We start from the raw sequence: 18522 nt of genomic DNA, 5'->3' as shown, positions 1-18522 counted from the left end.
TTTAATTTAGTTGTTTTCATTTATTTGATTAGATTTTTACCTACGTGACTTTACCGAAAAAAACAAAGAGTAGGGTAAAAACTGTTTTTTTTTTCATACTTTGGTACTGGCAAAAAGGTCCCATTCTGTAACTGGTATTGGCCAAACATTTGAATGATAAAAAATTACCTGTAAAATGCTCAATTGGGATGATACACAGCAGCATCAACACTGCCCCCAACTGCAAATACCTGGCAGAAACCTCCAGAAGAAGGATTGGGACTCGGTGAGGCTTTGCTGAGTAGACAAAGTTTGAATAAAGTTGATCAAGTAACCAAGTGGAAATTGGACGCACGGCTTCACAGTGGCCTGGGGAAATGTGTTCAACATGTCTCCACACGTGCACTGCGTGAAGTCTTACCCGGAGGAGACCCTCGCCTGAATTTGACAGCAGCCAGCTTGAGGAGGTTCATGCCGTAAAGGTTGTAATCGATGAAGAACTGCAGAACGTACGGGATGTGCGCATCGTGGGGCTGGAAGGACTTATTCATCACAGCGCCTCCCTGTAGAAGCTCGGACACCCTGCACCAGTCCGAGACAACGCACAACGGTGAACCCATTGCACACCGGTGAACCCATCGCACACTGGTAAAGTCATCGCACACCGATTAACTCAATGCACACCGGTGAACCCATCACACACTGGTAAAGCCATCGCACACCGGTGAATCCGACGCACACCTGTGAACTCGAGTTGAAGGAGGTGATTGGGCAGGTGGTAGTGAGAGGGAATGAGCTGAAGGAGGTGGTTGGGCAGGTGGCAGTGAGAGGGAATGAGCTACTCATTAGCTAAACCTTGTCCTCACTCTCCCAAACATGAAGACTTTAGCCTAAACCCAAACATGTCAGTATTCTCATTCCCTTCAACAGCATAAGGACCGATATTCACTACACTGTCGTCACCAATCCTATTCCAAGTTTAGGTTTAAAATCGTCTATTGTCTTCTCTTTGACAAGTGACCGATCCAATAACACAATACAAAACGCCACGGTTTCAAAATTAAGTGTCTCATTGGCACAGTCGTACTTGTTCGAACTGATGCTGGTGAACTGCCAGACGTTTTGAGGCATTAGTCCTTTCGATAGACATGCACCGAGATGCAGAAAAGCAACTTGAAACATATCAGAACGAAGTTCGTAGATATCTCTGATTTTATGTGGATGTGTTATGACAAGATGTGTTTAACACATGGAACTAAGTATTGTTTTGTCTGTCTGTGTGTCTATCCGTCTGCCTGCCCGTCTGTCTGCCTGTGTATGCAACTTGCGATGGATTTCACTCAAACTGTGGGGCTTACGTTTAAAAAAATACCCAGATACCACTCGATAAGCCCGGGGGTTCAAGTTCAAGTTCATTTATTAGGTATAGCCCTGTGAGCCATTCGGCTCTTGAATCGGGTGCAACCACAACAAACAGAAAACAAAAACATGAACAAGAAAACATCTTAAAGTGACTATGTGCAAACAGAAAATCCAAGAAAAGACAGCAAAACATTGCAGAAAAAGCACCATACACCAACACTGTGTGCAAAAATCCCAGTGGGATGCAAGTCAAACAACAACAACCACAAGACAACTTAGATCAAGGCCATAAGTCTAACTCTGTACTACAACAAACAAACATGGCCAAACCAAAAAACTTTTCGAAAATCACCAAAATAAAGCCATAAAAGCAATAAAACAGTGATCATAAGAACTGTGACCGAATTTTCACAATAAACGACGTAAACAACATGTACTACCAAACTCTGCAGCCATAGCTGGCTGCATGAGTTACTCCACAACAGCAGGAGCATCAGTCGGAATATCAACATTTTTCAATGCACCTTTAAGATCAGCACACTAAATCAAAACACAGAGCATACTTTGCAGCGATCATCCGGAGCGAAACATTTTATTTTATTTTAGGCCACTGAATTGCAGTGGCAGCTAGGGGTGTACAACTCCTCTAGAGCAGTTTTGAGTGAAGATCTCATAGGTAGTGATTCAAGTTGCAGTTTATTGGCAATAGCATTCCAGACCCTAGTGGCATCAATAGCAAAGGCCCTTCCTCCAGTATTTGTAAGGCAATAGGGAATGTGAAGCTGGTAAATGAGCGAAGACCTTAGGTCAAATTTGTTCTTTGAAACAGAGAGGAGATCCAGCAGGTATCCTGCGGATATTTTTGTAAGTACATCATGAATAAATAAGATCTGATGCACAAGCCGTCGAACATTGAGAGATGTTAAGTTTGACCCAATGTAGAGATCACAGTGGTGAGTCCTATATGGGCAGTTCAATGCAAATCTTAAGGCCGAGTGGGGGCTAGGGGTGGTCAAGTGGTCCGGGCCCAGATCCTGCTCGAGGATTCTGGAAGGTGGTCGTGGTCAAGGGCGGAGTCAGCCACGCCGCAGAGAATATAAGCCAGGTCCCCCAGAGATACTGGCGTTGTTGTTTATCTTGAAGCCTTCGTCTACGTACTACGTTCAACCGAGCCTCCAACACGTGGACCTGGACCCAAGCTGTGGTTTGGTCCATTGTAGCTAGTTACGTTGCAATTAGTGTAGTTAGCCTGGTGGTCACCACCATAGGTTGTTATTATGTTAAGGGGCAGTTACCCAGTGTGTTGGTGTTAAATAAATGTGTTGCCTCCAAGAGTATGTCTGCGACTCAGTTGAACTCACTACAGACTCAGTAGATACTGTAGTCATTAGATACTACTATAGTATTCCCTAATATAGAGTTGGTTGATACTACTATAGAGTCATAAGATAATATTGTAGAGTCAGAAGTTACTACTATAAAGTCAGAAGTTACTACTATAGATTTAGTTACTACGATAGTCAGTGGATACTACTATAGCCAGTAGATACTACTATATAGTCAGACACTACACAGATGTAGAGTTGGTAGATATGAAGATAGAGTCAGTAGAAACTGCTATAGAGTCAGCAGATACTGCCAGAGTCAGCAGATACTACTATAAAGTTAATAGTTACTACTATAGTCAGTTCTTACTACTTTAGAGTCAACTAGCGGTTAGTACCCGGCGTTGCCCGGGCGAAAAAGGCAGACACATGTAGTTACACACGCAAATCCATTGATACACACACATAGAGTTACACGCACAAATTGACTCATACACACATAGACTGAACAACAACAACCGCCATTCGCCACTAAGTGGCGGTGATGTCACAACAACGCTTGTGCCAGGCTATGTGCACCTTGAGGCCACGTGAAGTGTCGAACGCCCGCTGGAAAGAGGTCAGGGGGCAAACCCAGATGGCACAGGTCGACTGACTGAGACGACTGGCTGATGCACCACCTGTGGCATCTACTGTGGCAACTTTCTGTGATTTAGCCACCCAGCGCTCCGCTCGTTGTTGTGAGCGTCGCTCCTCCGCCCTCCGTTGTTGTTGGAGGGTGACTGCCTCCAACTGGCCAGTAGCGTCCTTCAGGAGCCTCCTCCACAGTGGCCAATCTTGACACGGCTGGTACCAGTCATCCGCAAGTGGACTCAGCTCCAAGTCCTCCTGTAGCACATCACTCCATGTCTTCTCCAGCCCGTGCCGCGCCTGTTTAGCCCCCTTGATCCGGCGGAATAAAAGCTGTTAAGGCATGCGGTGGCTGGCCATGCGGGCTACATGACTCAGGCAACACAGCTTTGCCTGCCGGAGGTCACCGATGGGACTTTGTCCACATCTTTCAAGGATTTGTGAGCTCCTCACACAATGCAGCCTGGTTAAACCCAGGATGGATCGTAGGCAGGCCAGCCTAAATGTTTCTAACCGGCGAAGATGTTCCATTATGGGGGGTCAAAGTTTCGCAAGCGTAGAGAAGGGAGGGAATGACCGTGGCCGAGAAGACCTGAAGCTTCGTACGGAGTGATAGAGCAGGTAGCTTCCACACAGTGTTGCGCAGCCAATGAAAAGATACTGCAGCTCGACTGATTCGGAGTGAGACCTCTGCTGTTAGACCGGAGCCGGTCATTAGCACACTGCCCAGGGAAACTCTCCACTGTCTAAACAAATGCCCCATCACCAATTGGGAGTGGTGGGAGTGGAGTGTCCGTGTCTGATGGTACAAAATAGCCAGGCAGGTGCTTAGCTTTGGTTGGGCTGATGGTAAGGCCCCACCTGTTGGTGGCAAGGTCCAGGTTCAGCAGCAGCACCTCGAACTCCTCCTCCAAGTGAGCAGCCATTAGGAGATCATCGGCATACATAACGTGGTTGAGCAACAGAGAGCCATCCCTTGACCGCACCCGGGCATCGATCAACCTCCCAATGTTTAACGTTTGTTTAATTTTCTTTGCTCAATTCAAATGTAACCATATCAAGATCGTAATACGTGCGCGCGCGTCGTAAGAAATGCGTCCGAAACCGCTACCTAGCGTTTCCCAGGATTTAACAAAAACAAAAATGAATATTCGCCGTAGTTATGATTGATGAGAACCGATGTAACGCACTATCGATGTTTAACGTGTTGTTTATTTTCTTTGCTTATTTCAAATGTAACCAGGTTAAGATCGTAATACGTGCACGCGCGTCGTAAGAAATAACCGCCGAGAGTAAGGGCGGCTGATGGGATTCATGACAAAAAAGGAGGCATTACTTTGTTTGAAAATTCGCCAGTGGCCAAATCGACCCCTGATAATTTTCAAAAGGGCGGACTGTTGTGTATATACCCCCTTTTTATTTTTTTTTTATATTATTTTTTTTTAAGAATTATTCTGCCAACATATATAATATCGTTTTTTTGATAGACACGCGGCAACGTGGGAACGGACACGCCCCCACACTTCCACAGATGCGCATACCTCACCTCAAAAGACTAGAGGGCATGAAAGAGGGCAATAAGGGTCATAAAAACTCCCCTAATTTCACACAAGAGGAACAAGGGAGGGGGGAATGGCAGGCGGAGGGTTAGAATGACATCCTTTCGTTACATTTTCTTACAAAACCAGGCACCACGGAGGAGGAGATAATTATATTCTTAACAAAGGAAATAGCATCGACAACAAAAAAACACAGACGGGTTTGAATCCTCATGTATTAATTCCATACGGACATTATGTACACATGGTAGTTTCTACGCGGCCGGGCCGAAGCATCAAAGAATAATTACGGCTTGGGTCGCTCCAAAACAAAAATTCCTAGCCGGGATATCAGATTAAATAATCACAAGAAGTCAAATAATAAGTACGGAATTAAAGTGGATCTCCTAGAGGAGCTAAGGGCGGAGAAGTCTCTCATAATTAACCAAACGCAACACGGCCGTCTTTGTTTTCCCGAAGAGGATCTCCACACCCACACACCAGGGGCCAGGAGTGCCCCAATAAAGGTTGGAACACATGCCTCCGAAGATAAATAAATAAGCGCATGCGCCGGGTGCTTCCACCGTGGAAACAACCGTCTTTGTCTCCCCGCAACACGGACAGCAAAAATTGCACACGCGAGCAAATAACATTTTTATGGGGAGATCGGGCCATGATGAAACATCGTGAACACGGTTACGGCATAATCAGGGTCGCTCGCAATCAAGTCACAATGGAACTAAGCAGCAAATAAGTCGCATTTCAACTTCCAAACCAAAACAACTTGAGCTGTGTGAGACAAAAGATATGATCCCCGAGAAAGGGAGGGAATAATTAAGCTCGCTTAACGCGTAGGTTTTCGCGACAAATATTATTCAGTAACAAAAACATGGATTAGAATATTTTTTTTATATAACTCGATGTGAACGCGGACCATCGGTCTGGTTAATGGATAATGAGGTGGCGCCGTCGCGAGGCCCCCACCCCTCCTTCCAGAACGATTACACAGCTGGTCTTCAAAGCTAATAAACATACGGACTAAAACACACGGACAAACACACACGGACGGACACGACACACACGAACGCACAACTTCACCCCCACAGGAAGGTTTTATGACAGCCTTTGAACAACTCGGGAAAACTGAGTGGAATTTCCCAATATAAGCCGAGGAAAAATCCATTCAAACCATCTCGTCAGGGGCTCTGGGCCCCATCTCGTCACGGGGCGTCGGCCCCATCTCATCTCAACACCGACAACGAAGAAGTTTTTCGTCATCCAGAATGACGAGGTTCGCGGGGTAGCGACGTGCAGCAACAAGCCGAGGTCTGCACCACCTGAGAAGAATCGCTACCCTGAGTCGCCGAGCTGCGAGGAAGCCAACAAAGACGCCAACGTCCACCCTGCCACGAACAAAACATCGCTCCTCGTCAGAGTGACGACCAGCGATCAACCCGCAGGAAAGGTGGAGATCGCCAAGCGAGCAAAGCAGAGAGCGCGAAGCAGTGGAGAAAGCCTGATTGAACGGCTGTGAGGAGGAGGACAGCGCTGTTGAATGCGCCGTGTGTCTAATACACACCCAGATCAACCAGCATCAACCAAAACCGACTCGTCATCCCGCAGTGGAGAAAGAGAGTCAAAGTCTTCCGAACGAGCGCCGCCGTCAGAGCTGCAGAGAGGCGCCATCGCGCCGTCAGCTACCGAGCGCCGCCAAGCGCCGCCGCTCACCTCGCAGCGGAGAAAGTCTCGGCTGCAACTCGCACGGACAGAGGAATCTCCTAACAGGGTTGTATCGTTTCCACACCCACAGGCTCAAGGAAGCACAGAGAATATCTTGTCAAACCGGTTTCTTTGTCAGAGTCTCGCCGAAGAATTAATTAAAACAGAGCCAGATTCGCTCTCCCACACACACGCCCTCACCCACCATTATATCAAACATTCCGTTAAGAGGATTTTATACTTGCCGATGAATCTATTGACATATACTTTCGCCTCTGGGATACAATAAGTGCTTTATTACCGCCATATGAAGTGTGTCATGCTTGTTTTCAAACTCGGCCAGTCGCCGATTGTGATCGATACATGAGGGAACTAATGAGATGCCTGGTGGAAAGGTAGAGGTTACGATTGTTAGAAGTGTTTTAGTCATCCATTTTCGTTAATTGCATAATCTTGCTCATGAATTATTGACGCATGTTTGACCTGCATGATAGAATGTCACATGCTTGTTAGAATAAAATTGTTATCACAGAAGCATATCGAGTGTTCCTTCCAAGTCCATGCAAAACTGTCTTATTCTTGAGAACTGTATCCTGTGATGAGATCTGAAACTGGAGACCTAAAATATCATAACACACTAAGATAATCGGTAAACGTTTAATCGATGATAATCGTGTTATCCTGATTGATATAACACTGGATAAACGAAGCTAAGCCTAATTATCATAACTGCTCACAGTGACATAATCGCAAGCATCCGCATAAATGACTACGATTATCTCCGCGATTATCATAATTTATGCATATAATTACACACATTATCATAATTTATGCATATCAATACACACATTAACATAATTAATGCGATTTGCGCATTTTTCGGAAAATTATTAATTTTTATTATTTTTATCAAAATTTCATAATCCAACATATACAACATAATGGGGTAGCGTCGTCCGGGATCTCTCGCAGACAGTGTTTTGCATGGATGAAGGAATGAATCACTACATGTTAAACAGAATATCGTGATCGAACATTGCATGGTGATTGTAAACGGGCGTAAAACAAAAAAAAACGCCCTCTAAGGTTAAAACCCAGAATAGCAGGTTGAAACAGAGACAGTGGAATTAAGATAATATCGTATCGAACCAATTGCATCCTGTGATAAATGGTGTTAGAGGTACGCACACTGAATCGGAAATAACAGAATAGCTCGAGTCAAATTGACTACACTCTGTGAGATAATTGTTTTATATGCACTCTGAAAGGAAATGTCAAAGTAACTCCCGCCACACTTGAGATGCTAGGATTAAGAATAATATTTGAATGGATTACGGGATACTGGGAACTCGTATTAAAGCGTACCGATCGACCTGTTACAAAGCAGTACAGTCAGAGAGACATATGGGAAGGGAGCTGTATCGAAAACACGAACACACCTCGGGGGAAACTAATTGACTGGATAAAATGTAACGAAGGCGAACACGATGCAAAAACTGCAGAGAAGGCAGGACAGGACTCATGCCTTCCCACTCAGGCATACAGACAGGGATTGTGGAATGAGGAAAAATTCGGAAAGGAAACAGGAGAGAAATCGTCTCTAATAAACAAGGAAAAATGTCCTCACACCATCGTAAGGGAGGAGAAATCAGTGTTCGCGACACCAGCGAAACTCACAGACGTTGATCCACAGAATAAATATGGAAGTAACAGTAAATCACACTCTTGGGTACGTGGACAGAGTCCAGGGACTGATCGCACAAAAATTATGGATATCGAACAAAAAATCCTTGACAAAGGGAAACCCTCACAATTCGAAAGAAGGGAGGGAGAGATACATATGCAAACAAAAACATGTGAGACTGACAACTTCACAGATAGAGGGAGGCAAAATGTTAAAGTAAAGTCGACAGGACATGCTCCACTAAGGGCAGAGGCAAAAACTGAAGGGAAATGGCAACACGAGCGACACAGCACTGAGCGCTCACACAAAAAATGCACGCCGCTGAAACACGCCCGACACAGCACAGACCAAAGTGACAGATTGCCGGATGATAACTTGTTTGATGTAGACGCTGTCGGCAATCAACTATCGGAATACTTATTCACCAGTAAAACCCTGAAATTGATGGACAAGGCTCTAGTCAGAATTCCCGATTTTGACCCCCACAATAAGTCCATGGATATACACACACATATCGCAACAGTAGAAGAGGAGGCAATGATTAGAGGGCTGAGGAGACGGGATGAAAAAGCGAGTTTGTTGAAACGAAGCTTACATAGAGAATCTATACCATGGGTAAAGTCACTACCACACAAGGTTAGAAATGATTTTAAACAACTGAGCCTGGCAGTGATTCGGAAGTTTGGAGAATATTCGACACTCACTGAGGGGTTTTATGCGGTAAAATCGATGACCCAGGGCATGGACCAAGACCCACGTGACTACCTTTTACAATTTAAAAGAGCGTATTACGCAGGCGATGTGAATCAATTCCACGAAGGAGATAAAATGTTCAAAATTATGTTTTTTGAATCCTTGAGCCCAGAGATTACAGAAAGGGTGAGAATGGTTTTGAATCCAGAAACCGCATCCTTACGCCGCATAGAGAGCAAGGCGTACATGGCATGGTTATACAGAGCTGAGAATCATAATTCGGATCCAGAACACAGGGAGAGGGATAAGGAACCCAGCCTCTCAGAGAGGAATAAAAATCACCGAGCAGTCCCACAATGCAGGGAGGAGCAAAGACGCACGCACACATGGCAAAATAACCCAGAGAGAGGGGGGCACGAGAATGAGAGCGGCACAAAGGCGAACATTCAGGAGAATCGCAGGGGGAGGTTCAGAGCAGAACCATATCAACACCCCATGCCACGACACACGCAAGGTCAAAATTACTCACAAAGATGGCGAGATAACCATCTAGCGAGAAGGTGGTACACAGACTGCGGAGGTACGGAGGCGAACATTCAGGAGAATCGCAGAATGTGGAGACCAAGGGCAGAATCATATCAACACCCCATGCCACGACATACGCAAGGTCAAAATTACGCACAAAGATGGCGAAGTAACAATCCAGGAAAAATTTGGCACCCAAATGGGAAAAACACTGGGCCAAAAATGTACGAGAATCGTAGGAGGGAGAGGTTCAGAGCAGAACCATATCAACACCCCATCCCACGACACACGCAAGGTTCAAATTACACACAAAGATGGCAAGATAACCATCTAGCGGGAAGGTGGTACACAGACTGCGGAGGTATGGATGCGAACATTCAGGAGAATCGCAGAATGGGAGGTCAAACACAATCGGTCCAATTCCGACCAATTTCTCCACCGGCTATACCAGGAGGGAATAGAGGAATAACACAGAATGCGGTCCAAATACGTGATGAACCACCCACAGTGATTGAGAGCGAGCAGCCCATACGCGCCACGCACGCTGAAGTTTTGTTAAACCCTGGCCTCATTGGGAAATACAAGCAGGCTGCAAGTGACAGGGCGGGCAAATACCACCACGACCGGAAAACATCAAATGCATACGATGCGGTAAGAAACGCGGACAGTGCTCCCGTAAATGACGCGCAAATCGAATACAAGGACAGGGCTGAATTGAAGTGTGATCGGACAGTAGATAACAGACAGCAGAGACAAAGAGAGAACACAGAGACACGCCCTGAGGAGCGCAGGCATGAGCCTTTGAATGAAAAATATCCAAGGGAAACCAAAATTTATGCGGATCGGAGTGCTAAAATGGAGACGAATGTTCATGACATATCGGGAATGGTGTTGGAATCTAACACACTCGTAAAAACAAAGAGGGCAACATTACAAGGCACAGAATTAAATCGACACACTGACTCGGCAAATGTGCATGTAATCGCAGAGAGAGCGAATGCCACGAACCAAGTGTCAAAGTTGGTCGTGTGCGCGAATTCTGGTTATGTGCAGCACAATTTTTCACCACACACTCCCACGACGCGAGACAGTGAGAGAGGAAACTACAAAAACGAACCCGAAAACCGTGATCGAATTATCAAAGTGATAAGTGGTAAACCAGGCACCATGAGGAAGGTAACGCATAAATGCGTTCGAAACCGCTACCTAGCGTTTCCCAGGATTTAACAAAAACAAAAATGAATATTCGTCGGAGTTATGATGTATGAGAACCGATGTAACTGGTGATATCGATGTTTAACGTGTTGTTATTTTCTTTGCTTAATTCAAATGTAACCATGTTAAGCAAAAACAAAAATTAATATTCGTCGGAGTTATGATGTATGAGAACCGATGTAACGCAATATCGATGTTTAATGTGTTGTTATTTTCTTTGCTTATTTCAAATGTAACCATGTTAAGCAAAAACAAAAATGAATATTCGTCGGAGTTATGATGTATGAGAACCGATGTAACGCAATATCAATGTTTAACGTTTGTTTAATTTTCTTTGCTCAATTCAAATGTAACCATATCAAGATCGTAATACGTGCGCGCGCGTCGTAAGAAATGCGTCCGAAACCGCTACCTAGCGTTTCCCAGGATTTAACAAAAACAAAAATGAATATTCGCCGTAGTTATGATGGATGAGAACCGATGTAACGCACTATCGATGTTTAACGTGTTGTTTATTTTCTTTGCTTATTTCAAATGTAACCAGGTTAAGATCGTAATACGTGCACGCGTGTCGTAAGAAATAACTGCCGAGAGTAAGGGCGGCTGATGGGATTCATGACAAAAAAGGGGGCATTACTTTGTTTGAAAATTCGCCAGTGGCCAAATCGACCCCTGATAATTTTCAAAAGGGCGGACTGTTGTGTATATACCCCCTTTGTATTTTTTTTTTATATTATTTTTTTTTAAGAATCATTCTGCCAACATATATAATATCATTTTTTTTATAGACACGCGGCAACGTGGGAACGGACACGCCCCCACACTTCCACAGATGCGCATACCTCACCTCAAAAGACTAGAGGGCATGAAAGAGGGCAATAAGGGTCATAAAAACTCCCCTAATTTCACACAAGAGGAACAAGGGAGGGGGGAATGGCAGGCAGAGGGTTAGAATGACATCCTTTCGTTACATTTTCTTACAAAACCAGGCACCACGGAGGAAGAGATAATTATATTCTTAACAAAGGAAATAGCATCGACAACAAAAAAACACAGACGGGTTTGAATCCTCATGTATTAATTCCATACGGACATTATGTACACTTGGTAGTTTCTACGCGCCGGGCCGAAGCATCAAAGAATAATTATGGCTTGGGTCGCTCCAAAACAAAAATTCCTAGCCGGGATATCAGATTAAATAATCACAAGAAGTCAAATAATAAGTACGGAATTAAAGTGGATCTCCTAGAGGAGCTAAGGGCGGAGAAGTCTCTCATAATTAACCAAACGCAACACAGCCATCTTTGTTTTCCCGAAGAGGATCTCCACACCCACACACCAGGGGCCAGGAGTGCCCCAATAAAGGTTGGAACACATGCCTCCGAAGATAAATAAATAAGCGCATGCGCCGGGTGCTTCCACCGTGGAAACAACCGTCTTTGTCTCCCCGCAACACGGACAGCAAAAATTGCACACGCGACCAAAAATAACATTTTTATGGGGAGATCGGGCCATGATGAAACACCGTGAACACGGTTACGGCATGATCAGGGTCGCTCGCAATCAAGTCACAATGGAACTAAGCAGCAAATAAGTCGCATTTCAACTTCCAAACCAAAACAACTTAAGCTGTGTGAGACAAAAGATATGATCCCCGAGCAAGGGAGGGAATAATTAAGCTCGCTTAACGCGTAGGTTTTCGCGACAAATATTATTCGGTAACAATAACATGGATTAGAATATTTTTTTTATATAACTCGATGCGAACGCGGACCATCGGTCTGGTTAATGGATAATGAGGTGGCGCCGTCGCGAGGCCCCCACCCCTCCTTCCAGAACGATTACACAGCTGGTCTTCAAAGCTAATAAACATACGGACTAAAACACACGGACAAACACACACGGACGGACACGACACACACGAACGCACAACTTCACCCCCACAGGAAGGTTTTATGACAGCCTTTGAACAACTCGGGAAAACTGAGTGGAATTTCCCAATATAAGCCGAGGAAAAATCCATTCAAACCATCTCGTCAGGGGCTCTGGGCCCCATCTCGTCACGGGGCGTCGGCCCCATCTCATCTCAACACCGACAACGAAGAAGTTTTTCGTCATCCAGAATGACGAGGTTCGCGGGGTAGCGACGTGCAGCAACAAGCCGAGGTCTGCACCACCTGAGAAGAATCGCTACCCTGAGTCGCCGAGCTGCGAGGAAGCCAACAAAGACGCCAACGTCCACCCTGCCACGAACGAAACATCGCTCCTCGTCAGAGTGACGACCAGCGATCAACCCGCAGGAAAGGTGGAGATCGCCAAGCGAGCAAAGCAGAGAGCGCGAAGCAGTGGAGAAAGCCTGATTGAACGGCTGTGAGGAGGAGGACAGCGCTGTTGAATGCGCCGTGTGTCTAATACACACCCAGATCAACCAGCATCAACCAAAACCGACTCGTCATCCCGCAGTGGAGAAAGAGAGTCAAAGTCTTCCGAACGAGTGCCGCCGTCAGAGCTGCAGAGAGGCGCCATCGCGCCGTCAGCTACCGAGCGCCGCCAAGCACCGCCGCTCACCTCGCAGCGGAGAAAGTCTCGGCTGCAACTCGCACGGACAGAGGAATCTCCTAACAGGGTTGTATCGTTTCCACACCCACAGGCTCAAGGAAGCACAGAGAATATCTTGTCAAACCGGTTTCTTTGTCAGAGTCTCGCCGAAGAATTAATTAAAACAGAGCCAGATTCGCTCTCCCACACACACGCCCTCACCCACCATTATATCAAACATTCCGTTAAGAGGATTTTATACTTGCCGATGAATCTATTGACATATACTTTCGCCTCTGGGATACAATAAGTGCTTTATTACCGCCATATGAAGTGTGTCATGCTTGTTTTCAAACTCGGCCAGTCGCCGATTGTGATCGATACATGAGGGAACTAATGAGATGCCTGGTGGAAAGGTAGAGGTTACGATTGTTAGAAGTGTTTTAGTCATCCATTTTCGTTAATTGCATAATCTTGCTCATGAATTATTGACGCATGTTTTACCTGCATGATAGAATGTCACATGCTTGTTAGAATAAAATTGTTATCACAGAAGCATATCGAGTGTTCCTTCCAAGTCCATGCAAAACTGTCTTATTCTTGAGTACTGTATCCTGTGATGAGATCTGAAACTGGAGACCTAAAATATCATAACACACTAAGATAATCGGTAAACGTTTAATCGATGATAATCGTGTTATCCTGATTGATAAAACACTGGATAAACGAAGCTAAGCCTAATTATCATAACTGCTCACAGTGACATAATCGCAAGCATCCGCATAAATTACTACGATTATCTCCGCGATTATCATAATTTATGCATATAATTACACACATTATCATAATTTATGCATATCAATACACACATTAACATAATTAATGCAATTTGCAATTTTTTGGAAAATTATTAATTTTTATTATTTTTATCAAAATTTAATAATCCAACATATACAACAGGTGGAGTGTCCATGTCCAATGGTACAAAATAGCCAGGCAGGTGCTTAGCTTTGGTTGGGCTGATGGTAAGGCCCCACCTGTTGGTGGCAAGCTCCAGGTTCGGGAGCAGCACCTCCAACTCCTCCTCCGAGTGAGCAGCCATTAGCAGATCATCGGCATACATAACGTGGTTGAGCAACAGGGAGCCATCCCTTGACCGCACCCGGGCATCGATCAGCCTCCCATTGTATCTATAGCAGATGGGAATTCTTCCGGTACAGGTATTGAAGGCTCGACGAACTACGTGGTCCAATGTGGGAGCCAGAGGACATCCCTGTTGCACCCCAAGGTGTACAGGGAATGGCTCTGACTCAAGGCCACGTAGTTAAGACGCGGGGCCGCTCACCATCATAAAGGTCCTTAAGGATGGTGATGAGTGGGTTCGGGACTCGGAAAGCACGAAGAGCAACCCAGAGGCCAGGCCTACTGATGATATCATAGGCCTTGAGCAGGTCAATAAAGCACACGCATGGACTAAGATGCACACATGGACCTACAGACACGCAAATAAATAGAGTTACACTGACTAACATAGAGGCATGCAAACACAGCGACTAAGACACACGCACATATGGACTGACACACACAAACACATCGACTTACAGACACACACTTATGGACTCACACACACATAGACATGCATTTGAGAAACGCACACATGGAGTTACACACACATATCGACGTACACACATACAGCGACACACACAAACACACATAGAGTGACACACACATTGCCGTACACACACATACACATGTGGACTGTCACACAGACATCCACTTGAGATATACACACATGGAGTTGCACACACATATATGGACGTACACACATACAGCGACTCACACACACACACACCGACTCGCACACAGCGATACGTGGACTAAAACACACATTGATGTAAACACACATATGTACTTACACACACACATATGGACTAAGACACACACACATAAACTTACACATACATAGCCTGACACACACATAGCCCTACACACACATACACATATGGACTGTGACACACAGATATCTACTTTAGATACACAGACATGGATTAACACACATATGGACTCACACACAGACGCATTGACTTACACAAACACATCGAGTGACACACACATGTACACACATGTGGACTAACATACACACATATGGACTGACATACACATGGACGTACACACACACAGATCGACTGACACACACACATGGACTAACACACACACAAAAACACTTTGACGTTGTCCGTTCGAAAAAGACACCCACATGGAGTTAAAGACACGCATGGCTCTACACGCACACACATATGGACTCAAAGACACACACATGGACTCACACACACACATCGACGGGCACAGCAATCCCCGATGATGGCACAGCTATCAGTATCGCAGTACTACGTATGAGTAAATAGCGTGACGTGAGCGATGGAAACAATAGAAATGCATTTAAAAAATAAGCAGAAATCACAGACTGGCAGTAGACCGTGGCAGCGTTATAAAAGCGCAGCAAAAAAAGGGGAAATTGAGCAACCCAAAAATCCAAAAAGAATTTTCTGTACACAAACATAATTATTGTAACATGTCAACTCGTTTCATAATGGTAAACAATGAACCGGAGTTGTTATCTTCACGCAAACATAATTATTGTAACATCTGTGAACTTGATATTTGTTTTTTTACCCTTCTATCTGGCAACAAAACTGACACCTTTTTAAAAGGAGTCATGTTTGCATAGACCGCAATACCTGCAGTCAAAATACAAACAAAAGAACATAACTCTGATGATGTGCCCTGTCCTTGAAGTTGATTGGTCCACACCCGAGACAGCTTTCCTTAGAGCCTAGTCTCACATGGGTTGGACCAGATGGCTCTAAGGAAAGCTGTCTCGGGTGTGGACCAATCAACTTCAAGGACAGTGCACATTATCAGAGTTATGTTCTTTTGTTTGTATTATGACTGCAGGTATTGCGGTCTATGCAAACATGACTCATTGTAAAAAGGTGTCAGTTTTGTTGCCAGATAGAAGGGTAAAAAAACAATTATCATATCTTTACTGGCAAATGAGGTTCTCTGTGAACTTGTTTCATAATGGTAAACAATGAAGCTGAGTTTTTATCTGCACACAAACATTATTATTGTAATGTTTGTCAACTAATGTGTTTAACAATAATAAACAATGGACTTGAGTTGTTAGCGTAAGAAGCAAGTACATGTGTACTTGGCATAGGCGTGTTGAGGCCTTGTGCGATGCGTAGCCCCCGTTCTGGCCTACATTGGCGAGCCACGGAGTTGGCACGTTGCCAGGCTAGGGGCTGGGCCGCTACCCGCCCCCCCCCAACATCCGCCGTCCGTGCAAGAATAATGGTATGTAAGCAGTAAAATATTATTATCTACGGAGTCTGTAGTATAAACTGAACGCATCGTGTTGGGGGGGGGCGAAAAGGACATGACACTGTGAATAAATATCCGCAGCGTGATTTGTGTATGTGTTGACTGTAAAACGCGTAAAAGAAAATGTCTCCCGTGAGGTCGAGCGAACGCGCATGACTTGGCAGGGTCCGCCCCCCCCCCCCCACGCAATTGGCATCACTTGGTACGGTCGATGTCGTGCAATAAGTAAATAATGAATAATAGAAACGGCACAAATGTGTTAATTAAACTACTTTAAAGTTTACGGACGGGAAAACGGAATAGCCTATTCCCACCACGGGGCTTAGGGCGTGCCGCCTGGCAAATTATTTCGGTCTTAAACCCCACCGTCCGAGAGCCAAATTCCCCGCAAGCGTGAGCGCGCGGAGACTTTTATATATAAGAAAAAGACTAGCGGAAGTACCCGGCGTTGCCCGGGTGAAAAATATATTTCTTAAAAACCTTACATATATATACACAGATACTAAGGAATTGTCAAAGCCCGGTGGGCCGTTTGTACATTTCTATACCAACAAATATATAAGAGGCTTGCACAAGTCCAAAAAGTTGTAGAAAGTGTGGGGTAAATAGTTGATGTAAAAGGTTTCCGAAAATTGTGGACCCCCCCCCCCCTCAAAAAATATATTTACCCCTCGTAGGTATATATACCTACACACCTTACATACAACAGAGGAAGTAGTATCTATTGACTCTGTAGTAGTATCTACTGACTGTACCGTAGTATCTACTGAGCCAGTAGTAGCTACTGACTGTGTAGTAGTATTTAGTGACTGTAGTAACTACTGACCATAGTAGTATTTACTGGGCCTACAGTAGGATCTACCCACTATATAGTCGTAACGACTAACTGTATAGTATCTGCTGACTCTATAGTAGTATCCACTGACTATAGTAGTAACTACTAACTCTATAGCAGTATCTACTCACTCTATAATAATATCTACTGACTCTAGTAGCTACTCACCGTGGTAGTATGTACTGACTGTATAGTCGTATATACTGACTGTAGCAGTATTGACTGACTGTAGTGGTATATACTGACTGTTTTAGTATCTACTAACTCTATATAGCAGTATCTACCAACTCGATAGCAGTATCTACTATCAATACAGCAGTGTATGCCGACTGAGGTGGTACCTGCTATCACTACAGCAGTGCATACTGACTGGTGGTACCTGCTATTATTACAGCAGTACATACTGTGTTGGTACCTGCTATGATTACAGCAGTGCATACTGCTGTGGTGGTACTTGCTATGATTACAGCTGTGCAAACTGACTGGTGGTACCTGCTATGATTACAGCAGTGCAAATTGTGGTGGTATCTGCTATGATGAGAGGAGTACATATTGTGGTGGTGGTACCTGCTATGATGACAGCAGTACATACCGAGTGTGGTGGAACCTGCTATGACGACAGCAGTACATACTGTGGTGGTGGTACCTGCTCTGATGAGAGCAGTACATACTGTGGTGGTGGTACCTGCTATGATTACAGCAGTGCATATTGACTGTACTCACCACTCACCCTCACCATTCACAACTCACAGCTCACCCTCACCACTCATCCTCACCACTCACACTCACTACTCACCACTCACCCTCACCATTCACCTTCACAACTCACCACTCACTAATCTCCCTCACCACTCACCCTCACCACTCACCATCACCATTCACCCTCACCATTCACCCTCACCAATCACCACTCACCCTCACCACTCACCCTCACCACTAACCCTCACCACTCACCCTCACCACTCCCCACTCTCCCTCACCACTCACTCTCACCATTCAACTCACCATTCAGCCTCACCACTCACTCTCACCACTCACCCTCACCACTCTCCCTCACCACTCACCCTCACCACTCACCCTCACCACTCACGCTCA

At 45.0% G+C, this 18522-nt stretch overlaps 1 protein-coding gene across 1 annotated transcript in view; it reads right to left on the bottom strand.

The window, feature by feature from the left end:
- The window catches only part of REV3L (REV3 like, DNA directed polymerase zeta catalytic subunit), a 360686-nt gene that overhangs the window by 165991 nt on the left and 176173 nt on the right, over positions 1-18522 (bottom strand). The window contains exon 4 of the mRNA XM_078855676.1: positions 401-561. Within this exon, the coding sequence (XP_078711802.1) occupies positions 401-561 (161 nt within the window). The remainder of the gene's footprint in view (positions 1-400; positions 562-18522) is intronic.

The sequence above is a fragment of the Lampetra fluviatilis genome, chromosome 4, assembly GCF_964198595.1.
Source record: "Lampetra fluviatilis chromosome 4, kcLamFluv1.1, whole genome shotgun sequence".
Lineage (NCBI taxonomy): Eukaryota > Metazoa > Chordata > Hyperoartia > Petromyzontiformes > Petromyzontidae > Lampetra > Lampetra fluviatilis.
The sequence above is the reverse complement of the archived record's forward strand: the minus strand, read 5'-3'. Positions and strand labels throughout refer to the sequence as shown.